General features: G+C 43.1%; 1 protein-coding gene across 2 annotated transcripts in view; it reads right to left on the reverse strand.

The window, feature by feature from the left end:
* Window positions 1–3776: 3776 nt before the first annotated feature.
* Window positions 3777–17555, reverse strand: part of CASP6 (caspase 6) — a 73565-nt gene continuing 59786 nt past the window's right edge. For both annotated transcript variants that reach the window (XM_068270444.1, XM_068270436.1), the window contains 4 exons: window positions 15621–15697; window positions 13763–13938; window positions 9192–9351; window positions 3777–4337 (listed from right to left, as the gene is read on the reverse strand). In XM_068270444.1, the coding sequence (XP_068126545.1) occupies window positions 4105–4337; window positions 9192–9351; window positions 13763–13938; window positions 15621–15697 (646 nt within the window). In that variant the 3' untranslated portion in view covers window positions 3777–4104. The remainder of the gene's footprint in view (window positions 4338–9191; window positions 9352–13762; window positions 13939–15620; window positions 15698–17555) is intronic.

The following is a 17555-nucleotide window of genomic DNA, read 5'->3' on the forward strand; positions in this document are numbered from 1 at the left end:
CTAGTTTGTGTTTTCCCTCCAGGCCAGAAGGCCCCAGTCCTCCCCTGGTGGCAGGCCTCTTCGTGTCTGCCCTTGTAGCCAATTTTAGAACTGTCAGATTTTGAAACAACAGTAGGGTTATCAGTTGAAATAAAAACAAAAGTTTGCTTTCCTAAAACAGAAAGAATTTGCGATAATTCAGGTTGGAGTGAGCTCGAGATGTCTCCCAGGCACCACTGCTGAATATATGCAAATTAACCATTGTGCCCTTAGAAGCTAAACACACCTCCAGAATCGCTGGAATGCAATGATGTGTCAGCTTGTTAATATGTACAGAGCCATAATAATCCAACATGCATACAGACTGTTTCAGATTGTTTGATCCTCATCAGTGCATGGCATGGATTAATTTGGCTCTATGGAGTAGGGCTTGTAAATCCGAGAGGCACAGACTAACCAGCAAGCTCATGGTGACCCAGAACTCATTGGGGTGTGTAAGGGACTACAATGGTCCTCAAAGCCCCCTTACTAAGATGTTAAGAAAAACAAAAGTTTGCTTTCCTAAAACAGAAAGAATTTGCGATAATTCAGGTTGGAGTGAGCTCGAGATGTCTCCCAGGCACCACTGCTGAATATATGCAAATTAACCATTGTGCCCTTAGAAGCTAAACACACCTCCAGAACCGCTGGAATGCAATGATGTGTCAGCTTGTTAATATGTACAGAGCCATAATAATCCAACATGCATACAGACTGTTTCAGATTGTTTGATCCTCATCAGTGCATGGCATGGATTAATTTGGCTCTATGGAGTAGGGCTTGTAAATCCGAGAGGCACAGACTAACCAGCAAGATCATGGTGACCCAGAACTCATTGGGGTGTGTAAGGGACTACAATGGTCCTAAAAGCCCCCTTACTAAGATGTTAAGAAAAACAAAAGTTTGCTAAGACATTCCAGCGGTTCTGGAGGGGTGTTTAGCTTCTAAGGGCACAATGGTTAATTTGCATATATTCAGCAGTGGTGCCTGGGAGACATCTCGAGCTCACTCCAACCTGAATTATCGCAAATTCTTTCTGTTTTAGGAAAGCAAACTTTTGTTTTTCTTAACATCTTAGTAAGGGGGCTTTTAGGACCATTGTAGTCCCTTACACACCCCAATGAGTTCTGGGTCACCATGAGCTTGCTGGTTAGTCTGTCCCAGTTGAAATAAAGATCAGCCAATATTATACAATGCTGCCACCTATTGATACTTTTCATTATTGCATTTGGTTGTTTCACGCCTTACAAATGTACAGTATATCTTCTCATAATGATCATGGAATGTTAATAACATCCAAAATTTGCTGTCCATGTGTGATATCAGTTGAAGTCTATATGTAGATAGAACAGGAGCCGCCCGGTTCACATTAGCGTTCGCTATCCGGATTTTCCGGATCTGATCCGGACTGCATACTGTACAAACGGAACGTACGTTCCGCATAGCAATGCAAAGGCTATGCGGACGTTCACATACGTACGTTCCGTACAGTACGGAGCCGGACCGGATCCGGACTCTTTTCCAACATGCGCTATTTTTTGTGTCCGGATCTCCGGCCCACGCATCCTGACCGGAGCCTGACCTGAGCCTGACAGCACCATCAGGAACAAAGAAACCAATGGGAAACGGAAGGCACAGAACACACTGCCTACAAAAACCTGACGTTCTACCCCACTTCCTATGCGTATCCAAGCGGCCATTTCGGATGGGGACACATGGGCCAAGCAAGTCTGGAGTGGAGCAGCAGTGACAGACATGCTGGAGCTGTTTGGCAGAATATCGGAGGTGGAGGAGATGCCTACAGCGGAGGAACCTGATTTTACATGTGCACCAGGTGCACCTTCTGCTGACCCGAACATTTTTTTATTTATATTTAACTATTTTTTGCCCACGGATCCGGATGGCAGCCTGATGCATGCCTGATACAAACGGACCGGATCCGGATCGGAACCGTACGGTTCTGATCAGGATCAGGTCAGGATCCGATCAGGATCCGATCAGGATCCAGTCCGTTTACTTGCCAAAACGCAAGTGGGAACGGGGCCTTAAGCAAATATGAGGACTAAGGTGAGATTCAAAAAAGGGTAAAGAAAATGCACTGCCACAAAACTTAGACATGGTTATTGTTATAAATGTAGGTGTGGCAATGTCTAAAATGTAGGGTGCTGTTAGATTCCATACACTCAAATATTATTTAACGCCTAAACGTAGGTCCTCCATCACAACTACAAAAATAATATTCTCCATCAAAGCAAGTAAAGCTGAAACATTCCCTATTACAAGTGCAGCAGTGATCTCTCCCATCACAAAAACAAGTGCAGCAGTGATCTCTCCCATCACAAGTGCAGCAGTGATCTCTCCCATCACAAGTGCAGCATTGATATTTCCCATCACAACAAGTGCAGCAGTGATCTCTCCCATCACAACAAGTGCAGCATTGATATCTCCCATCACAACAAGTGCAGCAGTGATATCTCCCATCACAACAAGTGCAGCAGTGATATCTCCCATCACAACAAGTGCAGCAGTGATATTTCCCATCACAACAAGTGCAGCAGTGATATCTCCCATCACAACAAGTGCAGCAGTGATCTCTCCCATCACAACAAGTGCAGCAGTGATCTCTCCCATCACAACAAGTGCAGCAGGGATCTCTCCCATCACAACAAGTGCAGCAGTGATCTCTCCCATCACAACAAGTGCAGCATTGATCTCTCCCATCACAACAAGTGCAGCATTGATCTCTCCCATCACAACAAGTGCAGCATTGATATCTCCCATCACAACAAGTGCAGCAGTGATATCTCCCATCACAACAAGTGCAGCATTGATATCTCCCATCACAACAAGTGCAGCATTGATATCTCCCATCACAACAAGTGCAGCATTATCTCCCATCACAACAAGTGCAGCAGTGATATCTCCCATCACAACAAGTGCAGCAGTGATCTCTCCCATCACAACAAGTGCAGTAGTGATATCTCCCATCACAAAAACAAGAGCAGCAGTGATATCTCCCATCACAACCAGTGCAGCAGTGATATCTCCCATCACAACAAGGCCAGAAGTAACATCCTCCATCACAAGTGCAGCAGTAATACGCCCCAACATAATAAGTGCAGCAATAATATCCCCCATCGCAACATGTTCAGAAGTGATATACCCAAATACAAGTAGTAATAGTAGTCCAGTAGTAATATTCTCCTATTCTCCACTATAACAAGTATACCAATACAGTAATATCACCCAACACAACACGTGCAGCACTAATATACCCATCACAAATACAGCACTGATATCTCCCATCACAACGAGTGAAGCAGGAAGATACCTGGTGTTGGAGGTCTGAACAGCAGTAGGTTGCTCCAAATCAGGAAGCCAAGCAGTCCTAAATGTTAGAAAGTTGAAGAAAGGTTTTTACTTTGCTATTGTGCATAGTACTTACAGCCTTTATGAATCAACCACTGGCATTTTCAGTGAGCTATTGTTTGTTCTGTAGTTGTTTAGTCACTATTCAGTCGAGTCTGACTCTTTGCAACCCCGTGGACCATACTGTCCATGGAGTTTTCTTGGCAAAGATACCGGAGTGGGATGACATATCCTTCTCCAGGGACCTGTGTTTTGTCTGAACTCTCTGCTATGACCTGTCTGTCTTGGGTGGCCCTTCACAGCATAGCTCACATGCACTTACTTTTTCCCTTTTTTTTGGCAAGCATTCAGTATGAGAATATAATAAAGTGAGAAGTGACAGCAACATGTTCAGTCCACAGAATTGTTTTTGCTTTATTCATTACATTTTTGGGCTCAGATTATCAAGGTACAATACAAAACTATGTAGCACTACTCTCACTACAACCACGCATTACAGTAACTTATACAGATATACAGTATGCCTTCCTGTTTTAAAAGAAACAAGTAAAAAAAAAATTATCAATCACTGCTAGTAATCCCCTGAGAATTCATACAAAAAAAGCCTTGTACTTAAGCTATAGTGTTTATCCAACCAGAAACTATTGTTCTCTTTTAGATAAAATAGTTTATAAAACCTTCCCTTATTGCTTTTTGCAGTAAAAAAAATAATCTATTCTACTTCGGTTTTAAATAAAGCTTTTTTGTTAACATGGAAGCAAAACATGGAACTTGTTTCTTCCCAATAGCGTTCAGATCCACACAGTTGTTAACAGAGCGCAGGGAGACTTTCCTGTTCACCAACGTTAGCAGTTCTGCCAACTCCAGCTCGTTTCCATACGTCTTTAGTGCTGCACACAGATCCTGGATGTACCAAGATCCATTTATGGTTTCACGGTGCGAGTAGTAGCCTAAAAAGGTCAAGATAACAGTAAGATAACTTTACACATCAAAACATTAGTGCATTACAATGAATTTAATATGATGCAAAGCAATAAAAATAACTCAATGGCTGTAGGATAAGAGAAACTAGCTTATTTTTTTTTAAATCCATTTATTATAAGAAATCTAAGCGATGTGTACACAGAAGCTGCTTATGCAACCCTAGCAGGTGGAATGAGGGATACCCATCTGTGCTTTGCAGTGCAGCTTGTTAAGTCCCCTTTTACACTATGGTGTTGCGCAGAGGCGTAGCTAGGACTTTCAGCGCTCGGGGACAAAGACTATTAATGCGCCCCCTAAGGGGAAGGCTGCGCCAAAAAAGGGGCGTGACTATATAATAAATGTGGGCGTGGTTATGGGTGGAGCCAAATGTACAGGAAGTTAGCAGGCTCACGCTCACCCACCCTCCCTCAGTGTGTACCTTCCAGCATGTTCCAAGACAAATTCAGCAATCATGAGCCCCCCCCATCAAGACAAATTCAGCAATCATGAGGCCCCCAACATGACCAACTTAGCAATCATGAGGCCCCCAACAAGACAAATTTAGCAATCATGAGGCCCCCAACAAGACAAATTCAGCAATCATGAGGCCCCCAACAAGACAAATTCAGCGATCTTGAGGCCCCCAACAAATCATGAGGCCCCCAACAAGACAAATTCAGCAGTCATGAGGCACATAAATAGACAGCATTTCACATAAATAGGCAGAATGCCCCCTTAATATGGTAGACACCTCTCACCTGGCAGCAGTTCCCCAAAATACACTCAATCCGACAGCAGTGGTTCCCCAAAAATAGGTAGCCCCAGGTCTATAGGTGTCCCCAGAATAGGTGGCCAGCAGTATAGATGTCCCCAGAATAGGTGGCCAGCGGTATAGATGTCCCCAGAACAGGTAGCCAGGGGTAGAGATGTCCACAGAACAGGTAGCCAGGGGTATATGTGACCAGTATATGTAGCCAGGTGTATATGTGCCCAGTATATGTAGCCAGGTGTATATGTGTCCAGTATGTGTAGTCAGGGGGTATATGTGCCCAGTATATGTAGGCAGGGGGTATATGTCCCCAGTATATGTAGGCAGGGGGTATATGTCCCCAGTATATGTAGCCAGGGGGTATATGCGCCCAGTATATGTAGGCAGGGGGTATATGTCCCCAGTATATGTAGGCAGGGGGTATTTGTCCCCAGTATATGTAGGCAGGGGGGTATATGTCCCCAGTATATGTAGGCAGGGGGTATATGTCCCCAGTATATGTAGCCAGGGGGTATATGTCCCCAGTATATGTAGCCAGGGGGTATATGTGCCCAGTATATGTAGTCAGGGGGTATATGCGCCCAGTATATGTAGTCAGGGGGTATATGCGGCCAGTATATGTAGTCAGAGGGTATATATGCACCCAGTATATGTAGTCAGGGGGTATATGTGCGCCCAGTATATGTAGTCAGGGGGTATATGTGCCCAGTATATGTAGGCAGGGGGTATATGTCCCCAGTATATGTAGGCAGGGGGTATATGTCCCCAGTATATGTAGGCAGGGGGTATATGTCCCCAGTATATGTAGGCAGGGGGTATATGCCCCCAGTATATGTAGCCAGGGGGTATATGCGCCCAGTATATGTAGTCAGCGGGTATATGCGCCCAGTATATGTAGTCAGCGGGTATATGCGCCCAGTATATGTAGTCAGCGGGTATATGCGCCCAGTATATGTAGTCAGCGGGTATATGCGCCCAGTATATGTAGTCAGGGGGTATATGTCCCCAGTATATGTAGGCAGGGGGTATATGTCCCCAGTATATGTAGGCAGGGGGTATATGTCCCCAGTATATGTAGGCAGGGGGTATATGTCCCCAGTATATGTAGGCAGGGGGTATATGTCCCCAGTATATGTAGGCAGGGGGTATATGTCCCCAGTATATGTAGGCAGAGGGTATATGTCCCCAGTATATGTATATTTTTTGGGAGGGGAGCAAAAGAGGGAGAGCTGTGAGCAGCGGTGGAGAAGGGGGGCCATCTCCCCCCTCCTTCTCTCACCTTAGGTGCTCTCCCTCCCTCGCTGTCCCCTCCACAACTAATGTCCGTCCGGGTGGCTGGCAGTGGCGGGCGGGACTTACCTGCGTCTCGTCGCAGCGCCGGATGGATCTGCCGCTACTTTCTGGTCTAGTCCAGAGCAGCGGCTGCAGGACCCGAACTTCCGGCGCTTGAGCGAGACGGAGGTAAGTCCCGCCCGCCGCTGCCAGCCACCCGGACATTAGTTGTGGAGGGGACAGCGAGGGAGGGAGAGCACCTAAGGTGAGAGAAGGAGGGGGGAGATGGCCCCTCTTCTCCACCGCTGCTCACAGCTCTCCCTCTTCTATGCGCTGCTCCCCTCCCAAAAAAAAAACCAAACTCTGCAGCTCAGCTGGGCGCCCTCGGGGACCCGGCGCCCCGGGGCACCTGTCCTACCCCGACCCCCCCTAGCTCCGCGTCTGGTGTTGCGGTAAGCTATTTTACCGCAAGAGGCCACCAAGGACTGCTGAAGAAGTGAGGCTGCCTGGTGTGCACAGCCACTTTCCATCATGTAAAAAGCAGTCACAGCATCTGAAAACCAAAATGTACGGCGTTTTCTTTGACGTGTGGAGGAAGAGGTATGAAATAGCTTCAGGGCCTGAGACGTGTGGAGTATTTCTGGATGGATGGAATAATTGGTGGTACCAATAAGCTGTGAAAAGGCAAACAACCAGAGCTCAAACCATCCAGGGTTATCCAAGAAGATCCTTCTAATTTATCAGAAAATACAGGACTGTCACGTTTCAGGCGGTTCGCTAGTCCGCAGCTGCCACCTCTCCTGTATGTTTTGCTGTTAGGTAAATCGGATCTTCATGGTATAACCATGGATGGTATGATCCCTCGTTATTTGTCTTTTCACAGTTGCTCTTTTGGATGTGGTGATCACCTTTTGCAAACAGGTTCTCCCTAAAGACTATATTGGAAGCCCGCAAGTTCTCTGTGTTTCACTGGATTTGATTAGTGCTTAACCCATTCAGGTTCCATGGTTTTCACGTGAGAAATGTTCACCTCCCATTCATTAGCCTATAACTTTATCACTACTTATCACAATGAACTGATGTATATCTTGTTTTTTTCCGCCACCAATTAGGCTTTCTTTGGGGGGTACATTTTGCTAAGAGCCACTTTACTGTAAACGCATTTTAACAGGAAGAATAAGAAAAAAATGGAAAAATTCATTATTTCTCAGTTTTCAGCCATTATAGTTTTAAAATAATACATGCCTCCATAATTAAAACTCACGTATTGTATTTGCCCATATGTCCCGGTTATTACACCGTTAAAATTATGTCCCTATCACAATGTATGGCGACAATATTTTATTTGGAAATAAAGGTGCATTTTTTCCATTTTGCATCTATCACTATTAACAAGTTTAAAATAAAAAAAATATAGAAATATTTCATCTTTACATTGATATTTAAAAAGTTTAGACCCTTAGGTAAATATTTACATGTTTTTTTTTTTATTGTAATGTTTTTTGTTTTTTTTTATAGTAAACATTTTATTTGGGTAGTTTTGGGAGGGTGGGGGGTAAACAATAGATTTATAATGTAAATGTGTGTTCATTTTAATTTATTTTTATTTTCAGTTGTAGTATTACTTTTTGGCCACAAGATGGCGGCCATGAGTTTGTTTACATGACGTCACTCTAAGCGTAACACACGCTTAGAGTGGCGCATCGGGGAGGGAACGGCCAGAAAAGGCGTAGCTTCCGAGAGAAGCTGTCGCTTTTTCAGCGGGGGAGAGGAATCAGTGATCGGGCACCATAGCCCGATACATTGATTCCCTGGCTACCGAATCCGCGGCCGGGAGTGCGCGATCGGCCGCGGGGGCGCGCAGTAGCGCTCATGGTTCCTGGACGTAGTTTCTACGTCCAGGAACCAAAATAGGATAAGCATCAGGGTCAGTGTATGCCCTCTAACACTAACAGATTCACTGTAAAGCAGTTGTTCTCACTCAGTGGCATATGGACGCATACGAGAGGAATCAGCGCAGGATACAGCCGGTATATGGCTGAGCCTGCTACTGCACAAGTTCCTGGCCGTATTAAATGCTAATCCCCCTCTAGGCCGCCATGGATGGTGGGGAATGAAATAATTTGGCTTCCAGCAATTGCTGGAAGACGAATTATTGTGTTCTAAAAGTAACTTCAGCTTCGTCTTCTGATGAAGCCAAAGTTACTCCCTGTGAGCCCAAGTCTCCTGCGCTGGATTCACTGTGTTCGATATAGACTGCTGGCAGTGTAATGACATGCAAGCTTTGATTCTTTATACTGTAAATGAATTAATGTTTGAATTGCAATGAGCAGGGAACATCACAAAGACCCAGTGGCGTAGCTAGGGAGCTCTGGGCCCCGGTGCAAGTTTTACATGGGGCCCCCAAGCACTCTGTACATAACAATTGATATGGCGCACCAAAACCTGCCAATGGCAACTACAGTGTCAGAGGTGCAAGAGGGGGATGGGGAACAGTTTGTTAATGATTATTACTATTTAAAGCATTTATAGAAATGATTGATAGCAACACAGGGCCAATAGAAAGCTAATATTGTGATTGAGGGAGGTCCCCTCAGGGCCCCTCTGACCCAAGGGCCCCGATGCGGTCGCTACCTCTGCAACCCTTATTGCTACGCCACTGCAAAGACCACTTAATACTGTTTTATACATTTCCCTTTAGTCTTTTTGTAGAAAAGTAAACAACAGAATACTGATACTTGTCTTCAGAATTTAAAGTGCCTGTTCAAGCAAACTATATTTTACTATATGAAAGCAATACCTTCTGCAACAGAATAGCACATGATGAAGTCAGCCCCAGCAGGCAGTGTATACACAGAAGCTGCATCTACTTCAATGGTGTTTTCTGTTGGAGTCTCGACAGAGCTGTCAGTAGAGTCCATAGGTACAACTGGCTCATCATGCTCAGTGCCACGACAGGCCTGCAGAACATAAATGGTGTGAAAAAATCCCTGCAAAGCTTTAGCAAGAAATATAACTTTAATATCTAACATTGTAGCATTCACTGTGGCTAATGTTGCAAAGGAAGAACAGAGAAAAGGGAAGATTGGAACAGTTGCCAAAAACAACCTGTGAGGTTTCAGCTATGAAAGGAAACCTTGCAAGATCTGCAACTATTTGTATTTGATTTTTCGACCAGTGCAGTAGCTTTGGGTGTTACAATTTCATTGTGCAATGTAAAAATTCAAATTAACAGGCTGAGGGCCCTGTAACTATGTCGAAGGCACTGGATTTTTTTAGCTCAAGATAAGTCAGTCGTGTTTGTGCCCGATTAGCTTGTTAAAGCTGAAAGTATCTGTACATCATGGTCCTTAGTAGTTAAATTCGGTTTGGAGCTGTGAGAAAGATTTAAGAATATCTTTTCTATACCAATCACAATCTCCATGAAATTGTGACAGTTCCTGAAAGTTATCATTCTCCGAAGCAGTATATATTTTAGCAAGGATGTGGATTTTAAGTGTTTGTGGCTGCATCCCATACTTTAAGATTTGGGTGAGCAGGGGAAGATGTGTGCCCTTGCTTGGGGTGTCCTTGAACCAGAAGCAAGTAAAATTATATAAAATAAACACATGATGTAACTGCAAATGAATATTACATACTTACCTCGCCTTCAGTTCCTCTCAGAATCTCACCATGTTCTTCTTACAGTGATCCCTTCCAGTTCTGACAATATTTTGTCAGAACTGAAATATACCAGTTGCTGTCAGTTATATATCAGCTGCTGTCAGTTACAACTGAATGTGCAAGGTAATGTCCATGTTTTCCTATTGCTCAGGTAGGTGATATTACAGTTTAACAGTGTGCTGACCAGGAGGCCGTTATGGGTAATGGCCATTTTTAAAATTGAGGACGGAGAATTCCATTGATCACAGTGGACACAGGAGGCAAATGGGACGCAGGAGAGAGAGATTGAGGAATAGACTACACAGGAGGTAAGTATCACCTGCGTATGGTTATTTTTACTTTTTATTTTCAGTTCATGTTCTCTTAAAGGGGAACTGAAGAGAGAGGTATATAGAGGCTGTCATGTTTATTTCCTTTTAAGCAATACCAGTTGCCTGGCAGCCCTGCTGATCCTCTGCCTCTAATACTATTAGCCATAGCCCTGAACAAGCATGCAGCAGATCAGGTGTTTCAGTGGTTCAGACTTTAAAGTCAGATCTGACCAGACAAGCTGCATGCTTGTTTCTGGTTTTATTCAGATACTACTGCAGAGGAATAGACCAGCAGGGCTGCCAGGCAACTGGTATTGCTTAAAAGGAAATCCACATGACAGCCTCCATATACCTCTCTCTTCAGTTCCCCTTTAAGTCCGGGTTCACACTATATCCCAAATGCAGCATATGCATAAATGGCGCCGTAAGCATATCTGCTCAGGACCTGTGCGGATGCAGTGGTGCTGTTCACCCTGGTCGCTGCGTTTGCATCGCTGTCTGACGGTACTTCTGCCGCTTTTCTCTACGTCCATAGGGCTTCCTGTTGGTTTGTAGTAAAAAAAAAAAAAAAAAAAATCCTACTTAGCAACAGAAAAGATTCTCATTGGTCCACATGAACCAATGAGAATTTTCTCTGTTGCAGGAGAATTCCAACTGGTCCTTTTGCAAACCAACAGGAAGCTGTATGCTTCCCAGGTAGTGATAGTCAAGTAGATGCAAATAACTTTGAGTTGATGCAAATGTATGTAATTTTGTATGCAAATGTATGCAGCTTGAAAATGAACCAATCAAATCCTTCTGAGGTAAAATTCGATTGGTTAATTTTCAATCAGCATAATTTCATAAAATTTGCATCAACTCGAAGCTATTTGCATCTACTTGACCATTACTATTCCCGGGTCACCTGGACGAGTCGGGAGAGAGGTGCCCAATTTCTACGAGACAAGTAGCATTTTTTCGTGCTGAAGGACGCCTAGTGGAAACAGACACTATCCTTTCCCATAGGCTTGTAATGAGTCTGACTCACGTTTGCAGTTGGCATTTTGCATTGTGGCTTCCGGAAAAATGCCGCAGATCTGTATTTTGCATTTGCAGTCTGGCGGGTGCATTGTGCATTTGCATTCCATTTGACAGTGTAAGCGCATCCTATTAAGGGTCCTACTATGCATAGGATGCATTTACCATCCATTTTTTCGTTAAAAACATTAAATGCACTGTTTTTACCTGCAGTGTGAACTACAAGGATGAGGTACATGGGGTCACTGATCTTCCTAGATAAATTTGAGAACGAGAGCGTGTATACCCTAAGATGTATTTCGGGACTGATGGTAAGCTCGTGAGAGTTGAAAGGTGATAAGCAAAACAGTCTGGAATGGTGAAGCCACCACAGGCCTTAGGGTTCTGTAATGCCTGACATGCCAGCCTGTGTCTCTAACATCTCTATACAAATTCCGGAGTTGTGGATTGCAGCTTGGTAAAGAAATATTGGGAATTGCTAAATTATATATAGTATTTTAGGAAGGAGTATCATTTTGAATACATTTATTTTCCCTGCAGCCTAATGGGTAGTTTGCCTTAGGATCAACATTTACTAATAATGTATTCTAGTATTATTATTATTATTAATAATTGGATTTATAGAGTGCCAACATATTACGCAGCGCTGTACAATAAATAGGATTACAGAGAATGATAACAGGGGTGACAGCACAATACAGGTAATAGACAACAGATACAACAATACAGGTAATAAGCAAGCTAGCATGGCTTGTAGTTGAAGTCTTAGACCACTCACCTTAGATTTCTAATATTCTTAATCTGTTAGTTAGCCCTCAGTTGTTTACTTTCAAGATGACAGACACTAACCTGCCTGATATAAAATTTCATTTCCTGATAATTCTAGCCTGCCTGATATAAATATTTACTTCCTGGTATCATCCTAAGGGCCCTTTCACAATGAGGCAGTACGGTAAATTTACTGCATCCCACCGCAGCCTAATGAAAGTCTATGGGGGATTTCACACTCCCCATGTTGTGGTACGCTGTGCCAGAAGTGCCCTATCTAAAGCGCTTCAATACCTAAGTTACCTGCGGCGATCTGTGTCGGACCAGAAGTCATGTAAGTCTATGGCCACACGCGTTTAAAAACCCGCTGCAGGTTTCTGCATGTACGGAAGAATATTTTACCAATACACTTCTGCACACATCTTCGATTGCCGAACAGGAAGTGAGCGTCACTTCCTGCTTGGCCAAATGCCAGACGGGGATTACCGAGTGCTAATGCAGTAATCCCCCAAGGCCTGTTTTGTGCGGTGCAGCCACTGCACTGTACTGCCAATCTGCAGTAAGAAGCCGGCCTAAGGCAGCATTCAAAACATCTCCCAACCACAGACTAGGTTACAATGTTCTCTTTTACGCTTCTGTAATAAAGGAAAAGGGCTTTGCACTGAGCTAAACTGCATTGTAATGTACATTTCATATATTTCCTCTACTGGTGGGCAGGTTTAGTGCTCTACATGCTGAAATAGAACACTGGTGAACTACAGGCCATGAAGTGGGAGATTTCAGGTATTGCTTCCCACTGGCAATTTTTTATCTGGGTACATGCACATGCTTGAATATAGATGCTAGATGTGAAACAGGCAGTTTTGGCACATGGGCACCCGCTACTCTATAGATAGTAATATAAAAGTTTGCAGCTATTGGGTGCTGGGGACTTGAAATTTAAAGCACAATAGGGGTGCTCAGCTAACCTATAGCAGAAAATTAATTTGGGGAGGTCATTCCACTATGCAGAGCTGCTCGAACAACACTAAAATCAGTACTACGTTCTGCTGCATTGTAGCCAAACTGATTTAGCAGCAACGACGAGGTTAGTGTCAGGAGAGGGAAAGTTTTTTTTTTAACAATTAACAATAAAAGGAGAGGGAAAGTTAGTGCTACGTGTGTGTGTGTGTGGGGGGGGGGATGGGGGGTGTTATAGTATTCAAAGTAGAGAGGGGATGATGGTATTAGGAAAAAAGGAAGGGGGGGGGGAGGGTTTGTGTGAGTATGGGAGGAGAAGCAATAATAGATGGGTATTCCTGAAAAACAGTATGAGGCAATAACCTGCACCAGAAAACACAAGCAACGACAATGAATGTATGTCATTGCAGTAACACGCAATTTTATTGTTGTTGGTAAACGTTAATTTTGTAATTTGAAAGCAATACAGGTACTTACATTTTAAAGGTTAGATTTACCCAAAAATAAAGGATATATATATAGATAGATAGATAGATAGATAGATAGATAGATAGATAGATAGATAGATAAAGAGATGCTAAAAATACAATAGAATGATAAAATAGCATGCTTTGGAACAAATTAAGCCATACATTTCTTAGAGAATACAGACCTGGATTATGAAAATCTTAGGTTTTCCCGCTAAACTTGGGCACTTGTCGCCCTTGAAAGGGTTTGTCAGCAAGCCGATTTCAATTTTAGCATCATAGGCATAAATGTGATCTTTTTCTCCATGGCTCAGAAAAACACAGAGGAAGCAGTCGGCATCCCGGTGGTCACTTGTAGAGGCTAGAATAAAATGGAAGGTATAATAGTCAATGAAATTAACATAGATGGACTGACACTACTAATAGTTTTAATATAGAGCTTGAAAAAAAGAAAAAAAAGTATACACCCAGTATTTACCATTACCGTATTCCTAACCTGATTGTGTAAAACTGAGCTCTCTCGCCAAACACTACAGCTAGCCAAGACTGTATATGATCTTGGATTTAGGCAGTGATTCAGAACTTAAATTAGACATATACTACTAGATGCATTTAATAAATTACATGTGGTATTCCATAAAAACATGGAGTGTGAGTCCGGGAGCCATGGGCCGTCTGGATGTTGCCCCATATCTGATGTTTGGCTATGCAAGCTCCTCTGTTTCTTACGCTCAATCATGTCTAATTAAGGCGGATCTAACTAACTCAACTGGCTTTACTTTTATTGTTATTGTTTTTATTTTATTTTTTCTTCTTTTTTATTTTTTCCTTTAGTCTTTTTCTTTTCTTTTTGACAAAAAATGCATTGTTCCAAATAGTTGGAGATACTTCGTGTTACTACTTATTCCTTCATCATGTTTTTGGATATTACTGTACTAATATAATGCAACTCTGGCTAGTATAATTTGCTAATATCATCTCTGTATCTTGGACAATGCTAACTTTTTCTGTATTGTTATAAATTGAAAATAATAAAAATCAAAGTTAAAAAAACAAAAAACAAAAAAAAAACACATGGGGCTTGATTCACAAAGCGGTGATAACTCAGTTATCACGCCTAAAAGACTTTAGGCGTGATAAGCGGTGCAAAGCTGAGTTATCACCGATTTGTGCTGCTCTTCGCGCGAAGCTCCCGCGCGCAAAGTTTTGCGCGCATAGCGCACCGCGCTGCGCGCGCAAAGTCCCATAGGGCTCAATGGACGCTGCGCGCGAAGCAGGGCACACTGCGCGCGCAGCGCGGTGCGCTACGCGCGCAAAACTTTGCGCGCGAGAGATCGCGCGAGTTTCTTCTTATCACTCCTAAACTGAGTTTAGGCGTGATAAAGGGCTTTTCACAGGCGTGCAAACACTTTGCACCGCTTTGTGAATCAAGCCCATGGAGTCTAACTAAAATTTATTGAAAACTAGAGGACTTCTGATCAATATTTAAAGTATCGCTCAAGCATTGATCAGGATGCCTTTCTTTGGGTGATCGGTTCTGGATGGAGTATGATAGCTTTTAAACAGAACACATGCCAAAAATCAGGTTCAGAAACATACTTACCCAAGGAGAGGGAAGCCTTTGGATCCTATTGAGGCTTCCCTCACTGTCCTCTGTCACTCGCCTGCTTAGTAGCATAGCTTACTGTGTATGTGCGCCCATAATCAGGCAGGCGCAGTATGGCTGTGCTTGTGACAGAAGATGAGAGCGACCTCAATGTGTTTGCCTATGAGCCGTTGTTGGCACACTTCTGGAAATCCACACTCGGCAACAGAGGACGCAGATGGAAGCCTCAACAGGATCCAATGGTTTCTCCTCTCTGTAGGTATCTGTTTTTGTACTCGAGCTTCGGCATTAAAATCAGACCACTCCTGAAATCTGGTCAGTTATACACGGACACAAGGTTGTAAACCAAATAAACAACTGATATCAGGTAGAGGTCTAGAATTATATGACCTATCACAAAACTCTTAGTGTACACATTTCCAATGAAATTAATTTACCTTCATGGATTTTTTCAAGGATCTCCACAGCTTTCAGGTTTTCATAGGACCTAACTTCAAATCCTAGATCTTTTAACCTGAATAAAAAGAATAATAATAAAAATGTATGCATTGCTGTACAAACTTTCAATTAAATTTTTTTTTTCATATACAAATAATGGACTGAATTTGAAAGATACAACGTAGATTGGCTGCACTCCTTATGACAATTAAATGTCTATATTCAACTATGGCAGCTGAAAAACTGAAGAGGAAGCCAAATAAACAAAATGAATGTTCTCCACCTGTAAGCCACATGCACACGTTGGTGTAAACTTTTCTGGGTCAGCCGATAAGGACCGCCTTGGGAAAGCATATAAAGTAATTACCTCCCTGACATTGCCTAAAGATCCTGTTTGAAGAGTCCAGCAGCATCAATGTAAATTATGCTCTTTTTATTTTTAGACATGACAAATAAGTTCTGCAACGTTTCGGAGGACAAACCTCCTTTTTCAAGCTGTGTCAAATTCGCGAAACTCAAAGAAGAGACACTTCTCAAGGACTTACTGCTGCGTAGGAGTCAGAACAGTCAAAGAGAGGTTAACTACAATTGTCTGTTGCATTGATTTAGTTCAATGCAGGCTGTCCAGTGTATTTCATACACTGCCCCCTTCGGCATGTTTTTCTTGAACATGCGCCGCCCAGTCTTGCCCCGGCGGCTGGGAGCGTTCTGCGCTGCACGGTAGTACTGCACAGGGTGCTCTCGGCCACAGGAACGCAGCGGGGCGCAGGCACACGCGGCCGGGCATATGCAGTGTGCTTCGCCAAGCTATTGGGCCTGCTAACAGGAGAACGAGGAGGCGGAGGAAGATGGTGTGGGAACGATCGGTGCGGAGGTGGCTGGAGGAAACCCCTGGGATGTATAAATTGTGATTAGGGGTAATAGCAATTGCAGGACATGCAACATTTTGAGCATGTTTGCGCTTAATGCCAAGTATAGAAGTGCTGCAAAATCACTTTGAAATTTGGCAGCGACTTGGGGGGCCAAGAGATTAAAATTTAAAATAAACTTTACTATACTCACCATGTGTCTGGATGTCTGGCTTCCATCTGCAGCCCCACCCCCTAAAGAGTGGCCACAGGCACTTCTCTGATTGGTCCTAGAGAAGTACCTATGACCTCTTTTAGGGGGCAGTGCTACAGATGGAAGCCACACATCTGGACACCTGGTGTGTATAATAAAATGTATCTAAAAAAATCCCCTGAATCGCTAATCAGAAGCGGAGGCTTACATTAGGAATCCAAAATCTGAAACATCTTGCCACCTGACCAGTCATCCCATTTAGCGTGAAATAAAGGTAACGTATTAGTCATGGTATTTGAGATATAATCCATCAGTCTAATTTCTTCCACTCTATTCAAGATCTGATCAAACTGGATATCAGCTGCTTTCCAATTACGGGCTACTGCCCACAAAATTGCTGCAATAAATGCATTATATACCCTATTCCACCTCTTGGGAATTGTAGGATTCACAGCCCACAAAAGTGTATGTTGTGGAAGCAAAGTAATTTGTTTTTTAATTAGACATTCCGTGCCTAAATTTATCCCAAATAACTTGCATAACTGGACAATACCAAAAAATATGTGAGATAGTTCCCACATCCTGGCATCCCCTAAACATGATGGAGAAACTGATGGGAAAAACCATGCAGTCTTTCTGGCGTTCTGTACCATCTTAACACAACCTTCAACGCTGATTCACGAATGGAGTTTTAGTAGCTTGTAACAAGTTTGAATTCATTCTGACCCAGTCATCTACAGAGAATGTAAGATTTAATTCAGCTTCCCAGTGAGTCATATTCTTAGTTTTTTGCAAAGATAACATACCATTCATGTAATTATAGAATATTGATATCGCTCCAGAAGTAGGAGTAGAAGATAGATAGATTCTCG

The sequence above is a fragment of the Hyperolius riggenbachi genome, chromosome 1 (genome assembly GCF_040937935.1).
Source record: "Hyperolius riggenbachi isolate aHypRig1 chromosome 1, aHypRig1.pri, whole genome shotgun sequence".
Lineage (NCBI taxonomy): Eukaryota > Metazoa > Chordata > Amphibia > Anura > Hyperoliidae > Hyperolius > Hyperolius riggenbachi.